Genomic DNA, 16,507 nt, shown 5'->3' on the forward strand with positions numbered 1-16,507 from the left:
CCTCTCAGCATTGCTAGGTCAGCAACAGCTTAGAACAATGTGATGTGAGCTTCTTCATAATCATGGCCAGTTATGTCATCTACACTAATCCCAAAACAGCCCTGGGAAATAACCACCTTTCCCTTCTCCTAGACTGAACAACAGAGTAGAATGTTGATTAGAGTTCCCCTTGGACCAGGGCCCTTTGTTTGCTAGTCACTCTCCCACTTCCTTCTAGAAAATGGCTGTGGATTTGGGAACCCTGTACTATAGTGGCAGGATGGGTAATTGTGCCTGAAGTCCTGGGACCAGGGCCACTTTATACTCTCTTAGGCTGAGTTTCTCCTACAATAAACACAGTGGGGAACATGAGAGAGAAAGATCGTGGAGAGGGGGAGGAATGGAGGGAGGAAAATGACAAGAATAAAAGGATGGATGGAAGGAAGGAAGACAGAAAGATGTGAGAGAGGTAGAAAAGGAGAGAATATGAAAGATGCTGGAAGGAGGAAGAGAGGTGAGGGGAAAGAGAAAGATTACATGGGGAAGCTCACCTGAACGAGCGTTGATCCGGAAGTGAGAGGAACCTTCCAGGGAGTAGATAATTGACTCTTGACCATATTCTCTGGACCGGTCCAAATCAGTGGCATTTAAAAATAGCACTGTAGCTCCTTGGAAAACACCAGAAATGAGGAATCAAAGATGTATATTTGTTAGCAAACTGATGGACAAGGGCTGGGTCAGAAAGCACAGCACCCCCAAACCAGGAAGCATTTTCATAACTATTTCCGGCTGTTCTTTTAATAGGTCTATGGTTTTCTATCCTGCGAACTGGTCCATCCCTCATAACTGATGGCTGTATTATCAGCAGCTCTAACATCCAATTCAAACTTATCACTGTGTCCAGGAATCCCAAAGTGAGAGACAATCACTTGGCAACTCTTAAAGAAAGTACACAGGCCCTCAGGGATTTTAAGTGCCATGTTAGTGGCATTTTAATGTTAATTCAGGGGAATGAGGCTGCATGAGCCAGCTCTGGTCTGATGTGTAATCACTACCACCACCAGCTCAGTCATGACCAGTGAGCAGTTCACGATGGATTTGCTACTTACATGCCCCAGGAAAGCTGACAAAGATAAACTCTTTAACAAAAAGGTATTTAATGTTGAAGGAATTTAAGTGCCACGGTAAGAACCTTTGGTTGCATAGCTGGGAGGAAGCTGGGAGACTGTTTCTTTCACAAAAAGAAAAGGAGTACTTGTGGCACCTTAGAGACTAACAAATTTATTAGAGCATAAGCTTTCGTGAGCTACAGCTCACTTCATCGGATGCTTCATCATTTTTTTCAACTTAAAAAAGGGACCATCACACAAATTCTGGATAGTGAACAACGTTAACAAATATATGTAACCCACTGGTCAGCACGTGTTGTGTCTCCCCCTTTGTGCCTGGTCCAGAGGATGTGAGCATTACAGTTCCAGCTGCAGAGGCTGGCTCTTTAGCTCAAGCTGTGGAGACGCAAGCTTTCAGCTCTGGAGCTCACTGATTCAATCTCCAGTGCTGGCTGAGATGGAGGCTGTCATATACACTTGGTAATCTGCTCATAAGTGTCATCCATCATTGAGCTATACGCCTTCCCAAATCTCACCCACTAGGCAAATGCCAGAGCAAAAAGATACTCTTCATGGCTCAATGGAAGGCCTAACAGTTTGAATCTGTTGAATCAGCAGGGGAAACAAGACCCAGAACCAATGGCCTTTCCTCAGAATGCCCTTCCTTCAACTCCCCCATCTCTGTCTGATGCTAAAACACCCAAGCGGGTTAAGCTGCTACAATGGTACGTGTGGAGAGAGGCAATGTGCATGACTGCACACATCTCATGTGTGTACAATGCATTATGTATGTATTGAAATCAGGAGGTCTGGGCATTAGGCAGCTAATTCTCTCTCTATGCAAACTTGCTTCTCTTCAGATGCTGAAACCCTCTGTCAGGTAGTTGGGCTCTTTTGGAATCTAGTGCCACCTCCCTTTTGGCTGAGTAGGCAGCCATATAAAATATTACCATTAAGACACCACAAATGGGAAGCTACATAAAGAGAGTGGGAGCACACTTTTCCATACCTGCCATGATGTCCTCCATGACAGTAATGACATAGGATGGCCGGCTGAACGTGGGTGGATTATCATTTTCATCCTAAAGAGAAAATGAGAGATGTTGGAAGACACTGACTTGGAAAAAGACAACAGAACAATGACAAAACTCTGGTATGATAGGACATGGAAATGTCTACCTCCTAGTGACTTGCTGTCCCATTTGGATGAGAACAGTACAAAAGGGGGAGGATTGTCTTGTGGTTAAGGCACAAGGCTACAGCCGGAAAGATCTGTTCACAGACTTCTACTGCAACTCTGGTCAAGTTATGATACTTTGTCTTTCAGTGCCTTAGTTTTTTAATCCATAGGATGGGGACAATAACATCTCTCTCCTTGGGGGTGTTGTGAAGGTTAATTAGCTAAAATAGGAAAGTTGTTTGGAGATAAGAGTCCTATGTAAAGGGTAGGCATTATTATCTGCTAAGACTGTCTAGGGGTCATGCAAACACTGGGAAAGGAAAGGCACCTTATTTTGTACATCTCTTTTCTACTCCATTTTTTCTACTACTCTCATCAGAAGCTTGAAAACAAAGGGTTCACCTCCTCTCTGTTTCCAAATTGTGGTCAGCACAAAAGGAGCAGGCAGGCATAAGGGAGCCACTTACAGCGCCCTGATTCTGTTTTGTTTGGGACCGTATGCCAGTCAAAAAGAAAGCTTTGACATGGCAAAACATAGCTCCAACAATGCTCCTTCCCTCCCCAGGTTCTTCGCACCATGGGTAGGGAGTGCACAACTGGCAAAGGAGCCAGCTTTCCCAGCTTTATGCCTGCAGACAGCTTACCTCCCCTGAAGGGAATTTCTGCTTGCCACTTTGGCCTGATCTGGCCACTCTGACTCAATGGTTCAAAGCGGCTGGAGTGGAAATGAGACTCTGGCCAAAAGTGTCTTTCCCTACTGATTTTTTAAAACACACATCTGATAAACACCAATTCCCTCCACCCATAGGCACTGACTCCATGGGTGTTTGGGGACTGGAACACCCACGGGAAAAAATAGTGGGTACTCAGCACCCATTGGTGGGCCCTGTGATCAGCTCCTCCTCTCCCTCCCAGTGCCTCAGCTGTTCAGCAGTGTGCAGGAGGCACTGGGGGGAGGGGGCAAGTGAGGGCAGGGCATGCTCGGGGAGGGGGTGGAACAGGGTGGGAAGACATGGGGCGGGGGCGGGACCTTGTGGGGAGGTTGAGTGGAGGTGGGGCCTGGGGCAGAGCAGGGATCGAGCACCCCCAGGGAAATGAGAAAGCCAGCTCCTGTACCTCCACCACTCACATTCTTCATCTATAGACATTTCAAATGGAGCAGAAGCATAGTGGCTTCCTTTCGTTAGCTTCTCTGCATGTGCACAAGTACCAGTAAAGATGTTAACAGGAATGTCTATTAATTATCTGCCTCTGCAGAGTCACTATAATTCTAGAAAAGTGGTGGATTCTCTCTTTTGTTTTGCTACTGATCGAGCTTACAGTTTCTGGGAGGGATAGAGTGGGAAACTGATGTACAGAATCCCAAGGAGATTCCCTCTCTGATTTAAACATTTTCAATTAATTAAGTCTGGTACTATAAACTGCATTCTTTCTGTTATTCATCAGAGAATATCTGGTGAGCACCTCCTCCTCCTCCTCCAGCACAGTTTTAGAAGGAAGCAAAACATTACAAGAGCCAAAACCAAATACAAGCAACATCTCCTTCTCCCTCTTCTTTCTTAGAGCTGCACACAGAGATCTTATCATTCAGGATCACACTGGCCAATGACACATGCTCCTGGAAGTCACGGTATCTAAGGTGCCCATCCTGCTGATGTCTTTTTGAAATAAAATGGATGTGAGCAATACACATTTAATAACCACCAATATTTCTTGCAATGTATACATTTTGCAATGTATTTAAATTAAATTATCTTCCCCTCCACCCAAAACATGCACGCCTCTGAGTGACACAGTTAAGCTGACCTAACCCCCATTGTGGACTGTGCCCTGTTTACAGAATAATTCTGCTGTGAGGCTGCAGTTGTGCTGATGTAGGGCTTCCAGTGTAGACAAGATCTGATACTGATGGGCATGAGCTCTGCTCAGTGCAGGGCCTACAGCACAGGGAATGAAGGGAGGTGATTTTATACAGCTTTGGAAGGCAGGCCAGTCCTCGCTTACAGACAGCCCCCCAACCTGAAGCAAATACTCACCAGCAACCACACACCACACGACAAAAACACTAACCCAGGAACCTATTCTTGTAACAAAGCCCGATGCCAATTCTGTCCACGTATCTATTCAAGGGACACCATCATAGGGCCTAATCATATCAGCCACACCATCAGGGGCTCATTCACCTGCACATCTACCAATGTGATATATGCCATCATGTGCCAGCAATGCCCCTCTGCCCTGTACATTGGCCAAACCAGACAGTCTCTATGCAAAAAAATAAATGGACACAAATCTGACATCAGGAATCATAACATTCAAAAACCGGTAGGAGAACACTTCAACCTCTCTGGCCACTCAGTAACAGACTTAAAGATGGCAATTTTGCAACAGAAAAGCTTCAAAAACAGATTCCAATGAGAAATTGCTGAACTGGAATTAATTTGCAAACTAGAAACCATTAACTTGGGCTTGAATAGAGACTGGGAGTGGCTGGGTCATTACACAAATTGAATCTATTTCCCTATGTTAAATATCCTCACTCCTTCTTGTCAACTGTCTGAAATGGGCCATCTTGATTATCACTACAAAAGTTTGGTTTTTTTCTCCTGCTGATAATAGCTCATCTTAATTAATTAGCCTCTTAGAGTTGGTATGGCAACTTCCACCTTTTCATGTTCTCTGTATGTATATATATCTTAATACTATATGTTCCATTCTATGCATCTGATGAAGTGGGCTGTAGCCCACGAAAGCTTATGCTCAAATAAATTTGTTAGTCTTTAAGGTGCCACACGTACTCCTGTTCTTTTTACAGCCTTTGTGATTCCCTTATTCTGGGTCCAACCAGGGAGTGGTTCGATGGCAGTTGCAAGTTAGAGCCATCTCAGCCAGCATAAAGGGGCCACTGGACAACGGTGAATTGGGTTCATGATTCACAAGCAATGACTTTGCCAGATGCAGTAAGAGGCAGCCAGCACAGTCTACTGACAGCTTTAAAGTGACTAATTTTAAAAGATTTCAATTTCTCAGTGAGCCCCCTATACATAATGGAACCAAATTAAACATAAAATCCCTATAAACATTTTCATAAAGGAATTTCTGCTCATTTCTTGGTGGTTATGAGGTTGGGAGGGGCATTAAGCAAGAGAGAACTCAACTAGCTGACTCTGCAGGAGAAGCAGTGAAGCTTACTTCACACAAAGTGCTAGCAGATACACCCAATAAATAAACTCAAAAAACAGGTTTTTTGCTCACTTTCTTCAACTGATTCTCACATCCGAAAGGCAGCTACTGCATTTGGCCAACTGGCCAAGAATGTGTGGGATAATATGAAACTAACACTGAACACCAAGATACCGGGCTATCAGATGTGTGTTTTCAGCATGTTGCTTTATGGTGGCAAGATCTGGACCCCATACTGCAGGCATGATGGAAGGCTAAACACCTTCCACACCTGCTGTTTTTGTTGTACTCTAAACATCAAGTGGGAAACCAGAGTTCCTGACACTGAAGCATTTGAGAAAGCAAAATTGTCCAATTTAATCTATGCTCAAACACAGATGTCTCCATGGGCTCAGTCATCTGCATCAGATGTATGAAGGATCTTCTGTACAGAGAACCTGCAGATGCTCCACAGCCACCAGTACAACCTTGGTTCAGGTTCAAGGATGTTTGCAAAAGGGACTTGAAAACTGTCAACATCAATACCACAAGCTGGGAAGAAGCAGCTAGTAACAGGCTACATTGACTCCCTGGTGCAGTGCAGCCCTCCAAAAGAGGCTGAACAGAGGTGGCTGAGAGAAAGAAAAGCAGAGAGAGGAGAAGAGGGAAGAACAGCAGGCCTCAAGTGCTAGTAGTACACTAGTTTCATCCTCTGACCCTGCACCATATGCCTACAATATTGGTGGCAAGGACTGTCACATGAGAATTGGACTTTTTAGCCACTTGTGATGCTGCAGCATGACATACAGTAAGTGAACAGCTTTTGCGCTTACACGATAGTCTTTCAAGACAGACGATTGCCACCAACATGTTCACTTACGATAATGTTAAGCGATCCTATCTCTACTAGTAGATACAAAAAGGTTCAGACAAAAAATATGATTTTCTCATGAACTAGATAAACAACACTTGGTTTAAAATATTCCTGAAAATGGAAGGATCAGCTTAAAGGTGTTTTAAATGCCATTCAAATAACGTTAAACTGACCAAACCCAACAACAGAAAGGAATTAAAGATGGAAACTGCCAGAAAATAAAATACCCCATTGCTTGAGTCCTTATGTCAAGGATGAGCTTCCAGAGGCCTCTGATAGCCCTGTAGCCTTGACTGATGCTTTTGCCATTGAACTTGATATTGGAGGCCATTTCACATGCCAGTAGAAAAGGAGTACTTATGGCACCTTAGAGACTAACAAATTTATTTGAGCATAAGCTTTCGTGAGCTACAGCTCACTTCATCGGATGCATTCGATGGAGAATACAGTGGGGAGATTTATATACACACACACAGAGAACAGAAACAATGGGTTTTATCATACACACTGTAAGGAGAGTGATCCCTTAAGATGAGCTATTACCAGCAGGAAGGGGCAGGGGGAGGAGGAAAATCTTTTATGGTGATCATCAAGGTGGGCCATTTCCAGCAGTTAACAAGAACGTCTGAGGAACAGTGGGGGGTAGGGTGGGGGGGGAGAAATAACATGGGGAAATAGTTTTACTTTGTGTAATGACCCATCCACTCCCAGTCTCTATTTAAGCCTAAGTTCCACATAAACATGGACTACAAGCTGTCAGGAACAGTATCCCCGATAATGTCACGGCTAACCTCGTAGCTGAACTTTGTGACTTTGTCCTCACCCATTACTATTTCACATTTGGGACAATGTATACCTTCAAATCAGCGGCACTGCGATGGGTACCCGCATGGCCCCACAGTATGCCAACATTTTTATGGCTGACTTAGAACAACACTTCTTCAGCTCTCGTCCCCTAATGCCCCTACTCTACTAGCGCTACACTGATGACATCTTCATCATCTGGACCCATGGAAAAGAAGCCCTTGAGGAACTCCACCATGATTTCAACAATTTCCATCCCACCATCAACCTCAGCCTGGACCAGTCCACACAAGAGATCCACTTCCTGGACACTACGGTGCTAATAAACGATGGTCACATGAACACCACCCTATATCGGAAACCTACTGACTGCTATTCCTATCTACATGCCTCTAGCTTTCATCCAGATCACATCACACGATCCATTGTCTACAGCCAAGCTCTACGATATAACCGCATTTGCTCCAACCCCTCAGACAGAGACAAATACCTACAAGATCTCTATCATGCATTCTTACAATTACAATACCCACCTGCTGAAGTGAAGAAACAGATTGACAGAGCCAGAAGAGTACCCAGAAGTCACCTACTACAGGACAGGCCCAACAAAGAAAATAACAGAATGCCACTAGCCATCACCTTCAGCCCCCAACTAAAACCTCTCCAACGCATCGTCAAGGATCTACAACCTATCCTGAAGGATGACCCATCACTCTCACAGATCTTGGGAGACAGGCCAGTCCTTGCTTACAGACAGCCCCCCAGTCTGAAGCAAATACTCACCAGCAACCACACACCACACAACAGAGCCACCAACCCAGGAACCTATCCTTGCAACAAAGCCCGTTGCCAACATGTCCACATATCTATTCAGGGGACACCATCATAGGGCCTAATCACATCAGCCACACTATCAGAGACTCATTCATCTGCGCATCTTCCGATGTGATATATGCCATCATGTGCCAGCAATGCCCCTCTGCCATGTACATTGGTCAAACTGGACAGTCAAGAATTATAACATTCAAAAACCAGTCGGAGAACACTTCAATCTCTCCGGTCACTCAATTACAAACCTGAGAGTGGCTATCCTTCAACAAAAAAACTTCAGAAACAGACTCCAACGAGAGACTGCTGAATTGGAATTAATTTGCAGACTGGATACAATTAACTTAGGCTTGAATAGAGACTGGGAGTGGATGGGTCATTACACAAAGTAAAACTATTTCCCCATGTTATTCCCTCCCCCACCACTGTTCCTCAGACGTTCTTGTTAACTGCTGGAAATGGTCCACCTTGATGATCACCATAAAAGGTTTTCCTCCTCCCCCCTCCCCCTTCCTGCTGGTAATAGCTCATCTTAAGTGATCACTCTCCTTAAAGTGTGTCTGATAAAACCCATTGTTTCATGTTCTCTGTGTGTGTGTGTGTGTGTGTGTGTGTGTGTGTGTGTGTATATAAATCTCCTCACTTTATTTTCCAATGAATGCATCCGATGAAGTGAGCTGTAGCTCACGAAAGCTTATGCTCAAATAAATTTGTTAGTCTCTAAGTCACAAGTACTCTTCTTTTTGCGAATACAGACTAACCCGGCTGCTACTCTGAAACCTGTCACATGCCAGTGATGCTCATCATACTCTAATTAAATTGCCATCCTCTGCTAGCTTTGCTGGAAGCAGGTGATCTTTAATCAGCCTTTGCATCACTTCTGTGATGCTCAGTTTTGCACATTGTCCTCCACACAGCGTATGAACCTTAATGTAGAAATCCCCTCCACTTTGTATCTCTGGTTTATACTCTCATTCTTGGAGGGCATGGCTATTGGGAAACCGTATCAAACTTATTAGTGTTGCATTTAGTGTTTAATTATGGGAACTCAGTAACAAACTTGCATATTGTGAAGTGGCGGGAGGATATCTGAGGATGGTGAAAACAAGTGAAAAAATGAGAGATTATGGAATAAATTCCCACCAATTCTCGGAAAATTTATTCCGTCATTTTTCACTACTAGTTTTTTTTTCACTTTTCCCCAAATCATCTGGTGTTGGCTACTGTTGGAGACAGGATACTGGCCTAGATAGCCACTGGTCTGAGCAGTATGGCAACACCTAAGCTCCTTCAAAAGAATTGATTCACCCAAACTGGGTAGTAAGAGCCCCACTTTCTGCCCACCACTAACCCTGCTCCCAGGCTCATTATATTTGGCTCATCGGCTTCAGAGAAACTGATTTAAAATGTTTCCCCACCACTCCACCTTCCTCGCCAAAGGCTCTAATCCCTTTCTCAAAGCAAACAGCCAGTGCTAGCATCCTCTCTTAAGGGGAGACTTTGTCAATCACCAGCACCTCTTTTATAATATACTTCTATATAGATACAGTTACTGGCTCACTGTGCAAAACAGCGTCTAGAATGTCAGTGACGGAGAGCTAGGCAGAAACTTATTAGTGGTGATATTTCTTGGGATCCTGGCATCATACTTGCTATTAGTTCTAATTCAGTGGCTCCCTCTACAAAAGCTTATTGTCCCCTAATGGGAAATCTACAAAGCAAGTTTGACTTCTTTATTAAAAGCCAACAAGCAAAGGATGAAAAAAAAAAATCACCTCTGTCCACACTCTCAGTCACTCTCTTGTTCTGTCTTTTTTGCCGTAAGTGCCATTGTGAGCCACTTCATCATCATTTCTTTTTTTTTTCTTTTTTTTTTTTTTTTTTTTTTTTTCAGTTGAGAGAAAATCCCTTTGGTTGCAAGTGGAGAAAGTGACAGCTACTTAAGAATCACCAATGTACAAAATCAGCCAGAAGGAGATGACCTTTTCAAGTGTGGTCTTTAGACAGATGTGATTACACTGTCCATAGAACAGCCAGGGGAGGAAGTGTTCAGCCACTACTAAATTCCCTTATTTCTCCCTCTTATTTCCCCCATGATATTATAAAAAGAGATGGGGGAGGGAGAAGAGGGAAGAAGAAATCACTCAATTCTTATAGAAATGAGTTCTTCCATCTGCTGGTCCGTGCACTGATGCCACATACAAGTAAGATCAGATCAGATCATAATAAGACTGAAGGGTTATCAAGTAAACAGACTCCATTGCTGATACCTTCCTTGAGCTTTTGTCAAATCACAATATGTTGCAAATCGACAATCTGATCTAATCCTGCAGAGCAACATTTATAAGCTAAATTCCCCATCAGCACACACATACCATCTCTGATAAGAACACCTGTTTCAGGGTACAAAAGGCAAAGGAAAGCATCTGGTAAAATGCAGCAACCCAAACCTTATCCAGCCAGGACAGCTAGCATTTGAAAAAATAAACAACTGACTGTGACTGATTCAGTGACTGATAATTTCAGACACTGGAAGTGCTAATGCACATCTGATATTCATGTCAGACTCTGTGCCGTTTAGTTTCAGGAACCTTTAGCTCTTTAAAAATGAGGAAAATGGGGGGAAGAAAAAGGAAAAGAGCCTCTATTAATCCTTGAACTTTGCAAAGATAGAAATGAATGAAGTCACTCTCCTGTTAGGCATCTGCTCTCTTCACCCCATTCTGATCTCCGTGTTCCACTGCTTTGCAAGCAACTCAGTGGAGGAATCCCCCAAGGCTTCCTGTCAGGTTAGTTGGCATAAGAAGGAGAAAAGGATGACATCACTCTTACCAGTCAGCTCCTGGGATATTACCAATATCAATTCCATATCAGGTGAATCCATATATACTACACTCTGCTGAATGTACACCTTCTGTTCCTGTGTAACACCAAGTGCCCACAGCATGAGTAGTTAAGAGAGTTACAGTAAGATCCAGGATGATTAGCTGATAACACCTTGGGGAGACCTAGCAGTTTCCATGAAGAAGACTCAGTTTCCCAAAGAAATCGTTATCAGGTGCTGAATACACATGACCTCTAGAGACTACGTCAGGAGTCTAGTGGGCTGAGAACAGACTCCGAGCAGGAACTATGGTCTAACCCTGAGTGATTACAGACTCTTTCTGTAGACTTGGGCTAGTTTACTTAAATGTTTAGTTTCTCTTTTTGTAAAACATACATAATAATTTTTGTTGTTCAGCTGTTTGAAGCCAGAAAGCACTTTATAACTGCTAAATATTATCCTTGCACCCCTAACCACCCCCGCCTTTTGTGCTCCTCACCCTGCTATAAGCTCAAGCTCTTTACAATTAGATTTGCATGCCTGGGTTCCAATGGCTTTCACACAGTGAAAGTAGAGAACAGGCGAATGGGGTCCTGATGATTGACTTCTGTTTGACTGTTTCCATGAGACTTCAGAGAGCAGCTTGGTCTCTCCACTTTGAATCACCCTCTGTTGCTCAGACATAACAAATGTTAGGGACAGCCTGAATTTATTTAGCCACCAGATTTTAACTCTCTCCTCAAAACTACTATAATGTATTGGAGAGAATCTTGTAGGCCCCTAAGGATTGGGTTTGCAAAGCATCTAAGGGAGTTAGGTGCTCTACCTTTCTATAAACTGGATTCCTAACTCCTTTAGGCACTTTGTAAATCCAGCCCTAAATTACTAATTTTATTTTTGTAAAGGAACTCTCTACAATAATTTTTTTCACTCTGCTTGTGGCTCACACCAAAATCAGTTTATGAGCTGCTTCCGCTACCTCTGCAAGAGAAGATTAAAAATTATTCCTGAGATGTGCATGTACCTGCTAACATCACTGATGATGCCAGTGCTTATACAAGGCTAATTCTCAATTAGAAACACAAAGGGTGGGGTAAGGTGGTTTTTATTTAAAAAAAACCCTCATTTGAGAGGGAAAGGAATGCTATTTCTTTAGGTTCCTATTAAGAGGGAATTTCAAAATAATGGAGAGATGAGTGTATGTGCATGCATATATATTTATGTTTGTACATATAAATACAATGCATGTACCATATTGTTGCACATGATATATTACATATATACCCACAGGTGCTGGGTGATCTCCCTCTATGATGCAAAGGCAACATCTGATGTTTACAACAGGAAACTGCAAAACAGGACTCCTGAGCATTACTCTGGTTCTGCCACTTATGTAGTCCGTTGGCTTTGGCAGGTCACGTAACTTCTCTGTGTATTATTTTACATATCTAAAGCATGAGCAGAATGGTACCTATCTACCTCACAGGGCTTGTAAAGCCCTTTAAGATCCTTGGATGAAAGGTGCTATGTAAATGCAAAGCAGTATTTACTCCTGGAGGAATTCTGTGCCACTGCGCATGTGCAGAATTTATGTCCCCTGCAGATTTCTTTGCTTCCCTGCAGAAAAATGACTTTCTGATGGGGAAGCAAAGGGAAGCCACATGTGACCCTCCCAGCAGTATTTTTTGTGTGCCCAGGGCAGCCGGCAGAGGTAAATCTCTTTGGGGTATGGGATGGGACTGGGGAAGATCCAGCTGGTAGCTCCTACTCTCCGCCAGGCTCAGCTGTTAGTCCCAGATGGCCTGGGGAGGACAGGACTTCCTCTTCCCCTGCACGGCATCCGGGGCCATTTCAGATCCACCCCCAAATTTCTCCCCCAGCTGTAAGAAGCTCTGCAAACTCTCCCTCCCCTCACACTTCCTGCACCCATCGCTCCTCAGCTGCAAGAGGAGGGATCACTGTACAGGGAGCTGCTCCCCTATCTGCCCAACCCCCAGACACCCTCATGCTCAGACATTCCTGCCGAGCCTCACCCCCCTTGCACCCAGAACCCACGCGACAAGTCCCAATGAGCCAGCTGCACCTGGATCCCCATCCTACCGAGCTCCAAGTAGCTACACCTGGATCCCCACCCCACTGATTCCCACTCCCCCAGGATCTGGACCCTCCCACTGAGTCCCCCACACCAAGACCTCCCTGCCAATCTCTATCCCTGCCCTGCTGAGCCCCACCACCTTCACCTGGACCCCCCTGCAGAGTCCCATTACTGTTGTACCCAGAACCTCCCAACAAGCCCCTGTGCATCCTGATCCACCCTGCATCCAGATCCCCCTCTGAGCCACCTGCACCCAGATTGCCCCACACAGAACTCTCTCAACCATACTTGGATCTCCCCATATTAAGCCCCTCCACACTTGAATCCTGCCTTGCTAAGCCTGCCTGCCCACACCTGGTGCACCTGGCATGGAGGGCAGGGCCCTGGGTTGTTTCTGGGGCAGGCCTTGTCCTTGCTCTGTGTCAGGGTTGGATGCAGCCTCATCGCTGATTCTGTGTCACAGTGGGAAGCTGCACAGTGATCTCCCACCTCCGTGCAGCCAGTGGCCTGTGCTCCCCAATGCCATGCTGGAGCCTCCACATTTATTTGACAAATAAAACTTGAAGATTTTTTGCAGAATTTTAAAATATAGTGTGCAGAATTTTTATTTTTTTGGTGCAGAATGTTCTCACGAGTAAATATTCTTACTAAAGTAGAAAAACGGATGGGTCACTGACATTAAGCATGCAGACATACTCATCTAGCAGTGCCTGTGCTACTAGCCATTAGTATGCCATGATGAGAATTTCCTGCTTGGAGTAGGACTTTGTGGGGAGGGGAAGAGTTCAATGGCAGGCACGGCTGGTACTTACAAACACCTCTATGGTGATGGGAACAGTGCTGTTAAGTGATGGGACACCAGCATCCTTGGCCATCACAGTCAGATAAATAACTCCATTGGAGACTTGCTCATAATCCAGAGGACGAGTCACACTTATCACTGAAATGACATAAAGCACTGGAGTAAATGCAGCTGGTACTAGCCCACTTAACAGCTAACACACGTACCGAATGCGCACACATACACATGCACGCATTGAACAGCAGCAGAACAAATCTGTCTGGAACACTCCTGGAACAACCCATTGAGATCTTATCTATACTAGGAAAATCTGTGAGTTTTTATTCCTCACTGATATAACTGCACTTGCGCTACCACTGGCAGCAGCTGGTCACTGTGCTTACAATGCGAGAACCCACCATGGCTAGCACTGGGGAAGTTGCTCCAGTGCAGATAACCACAAATGTTTCCAGGATCGATGCACCCTTAGTAATCTACAGAAGCATTTTCTCTGAGTCAGCCTCAGTCACTCAATGGAGTTATAGCCAGCCACTCTTTAGAGCGAGCACCAGTTCTCACCCCTCCCAGTAAAGCAATTGCATTTCTTAGCAGAATGCCCTGATTAAGGCCAAGATTTTCAAAAGTAACAGATGTTGTGGGGAGGTCTCAATTTTGAACTCCCAAACTGAGACACCTTAAAGAGACCTGATTTACACCTTTGGGGAGTCAGGGACCCAAACTTTTCTGAAAATCAGCTCTCAGTAAAGTGGTCCGAGTTGGGAACCTAACACCTGAAGCACTCAAAATCACTAGTCACTTTTGAAAATCTTGGTTGATTCTTCTCCTGATCCCAGGAGTCAGGAGACCAGCGCCAAATGGCATTTCCACACTCCACCTTCCGAATGCAGCCACTGCTGCAGGCTCTAGCCTACGCCCAAGCAGAAGCGTAATGTGGATAACCAAGCCACCACTCCCCCACGAGTGCCACTCGGCCCCTTGCCCCTCCACTCCTGGAGCACCCTACCAGTGCTCACCTCCATACCCTTCAGAGACACTAATGTCAAACGAATGGCGGAAGGCTGAAGCTTGCACGATGCTGTAAGTGATCTGGTTATTTGGAGAGGAATCTTCATCAGCTGCCTAGGTTGAAGCGGAAAAAAGCCCCAGTGTTACCATATAAACACAGACACCATCTCTCAGAAAGGCTGCAGCCTAATATGCAGAGAAAAGAAGGCAAACAATTTTGGGGAAAAGATGGGAGGGAAAGGGGCTAGGGGGAAATGAACAGTCATGGGGTGTGGGGGGGAGGCAGTAGTGGTAAGAGAATGGATATCTGAAAATGGACGTTCCTACGGTTTATACCAGCTTTTGCCTTAGCCTAAATATGGTCATAACTAACTATAGATCAGGGATTGGCAATGTTTGGCCGGCGGCACGCCATGGTAAGCCCCCTGGCGGGCCAGGCCTGTTTGTTTATCTGCCGTGTTCACAGGTTCCGCCGATCGCGGCTCCCACTGGCCGTGGTTCCCCGATGCAGGCCAATGGGGGCTACAGGAAGCAGCAGACAGCAGACTACCTCAGCCCGCGCTGCTTCCCACAGCCCCCATTGGCCTGCATTGGCGAACCGCGGCCAGTGGGAGCCGTGATCAGCCGAACCTGCGGACGAAGCAGGTAAACAAACCGGCCCGGCCCGGCCCGCTGGGGGTCTTACCTTGGCAGGCCGTGTGCCAAACATTGCCGATCTTTGCTCTAGGTGGTGAGTGTGGCGGTCTGTGGCAGCGTACCCCCTTTAGGCTATGTGGAAAGTGCATGTATGTGTCCAATTATTCCATCTTCACCCCAGCTGGTGCTGCAGGGTGTCTTTTCAGCAGGCTGGTGCTCACCTTCAGGCTAGGGTCTTTCATTCCTTCTCTGTGTCCACAGTGATGCCACCAAACAGCCCGTAGTCAGCAAATGAGGTTAAACAAAAGAAAGGCAAAGAAAAACCTGCAGGCAGCTCCCTCCAGGAGCGGGACCTCTCTTACTTCAGAGGGGCCTGGGAATATCAATGTCCACTTCAGAGTTCTCTAGGTGTGCAAGCCTCAGTTCTTTCCCCCTTCAACTCAGGGGTTCTGCACCCTCCTTCTGCAAGGGCAGGGCTCTGCAGCTGTCAGTGCTCTCTCCAGGCCTGCCCAGTCTGAGTGGAGTTCCCTCTTTTTAACCCTTCCTCCAGTCCTGGCATGAGTTGCAAGTGTGGCAAGGCAGAGCCCCTCCAGCCCAAAGCAGCTTCTTAACCCGTTCCATGCTGGGGCGGAGTTTATATACTGCATCAGAGGATCCCTTACACTGTAAGGAGCAGAAAGGCTTGGTTTCCACTTGCTGGTTTCTTCTGGACTACCCTTTCATCCTCATGCTTATGCCAAATGTCTTTTGCTCCTCTCACTTATGTGTGCCTTGGATAAGGTGTCCTCCTTCCTTCTGGATTGCTTGCCAGAGTTTGTGAGGGCAAGATAGAAATATTCACTAATGACAGACACCACCTTGCTCTGTGAATTGGTGAGCAGCAATAGCTGACAGGGTTTTGAAATCATCATCTCTCTTCACATCCCACCTCAGAGAGAAGAGTCACTGTGTCTTAAACGCCTCCTCTCCAGTCCCTCACACCTATAAAGAATAGAAACTTAGATCTAAAATATCTAAGAGATGACCACATTACTCTTACAGTACTCACACAGCCTGAGTTTACTGAAGACAGATACCAGCTTGAAGAAAACTGCAAAAGGCCTAGTTTATTATTGTCATGCTCAAGGAGAAAAGTGGGTTCCATCATCTCTTTTTTCAAACAGAAAAAGCTTACAGTTTGATCAGCAACAAACTGTTCAACTCCCACAG

The 16,507-nt window shown here is 45.3% G+C and overlaps 1 protein-coding gene across 2 annotated transcripts in view; it reads right to left on the reverse strand.

The window, feature by feature from the left end:
* CDH23 (cadherin related 23) overlaps positions 1-16,507 on the reverse strand; it is a 555,581-nt gene that overhangs the window by 175,164 nt on the left and 363,910 nt on the right. For both annotated transcript variants that reach the window (XM_043519492.1, XM_038408394.2), the window contains 4 exons: positions 14,671-14,776; positions 13,668-13,795; positions 2,098-2,170; positions 531-647 (listed from right to left, as the gene is read on the reverse strand). In XM_043519492.1, coding sequence (XP_043375427.1) covers positions 531-647; positions 2,098-2,170; positions 13,668-13,795; positions 14,671-14,776 — 424 coding nt within the window. The remainder of the gene's footprint in view (positions 1-530; positions 648-2,097; positions 2,171-13,667; positions 13,796-14,670; positions 14,777-16,507) is intronic.

This window comes from Dermochelys coriacea, chromosome 7 (assembly GCF_009764565.3).
Source record: "Dermochelys coriacea isolate rDerCor1 chromosome 7, rDerCor1.pri.v4, whole genome shotgun sequence".
Lineage (NCBI taxonomy): Eukaryota > Metazoa > Chordata > Testudines > Dermochelyidae > Dermochelys > Dermochelys coriacea.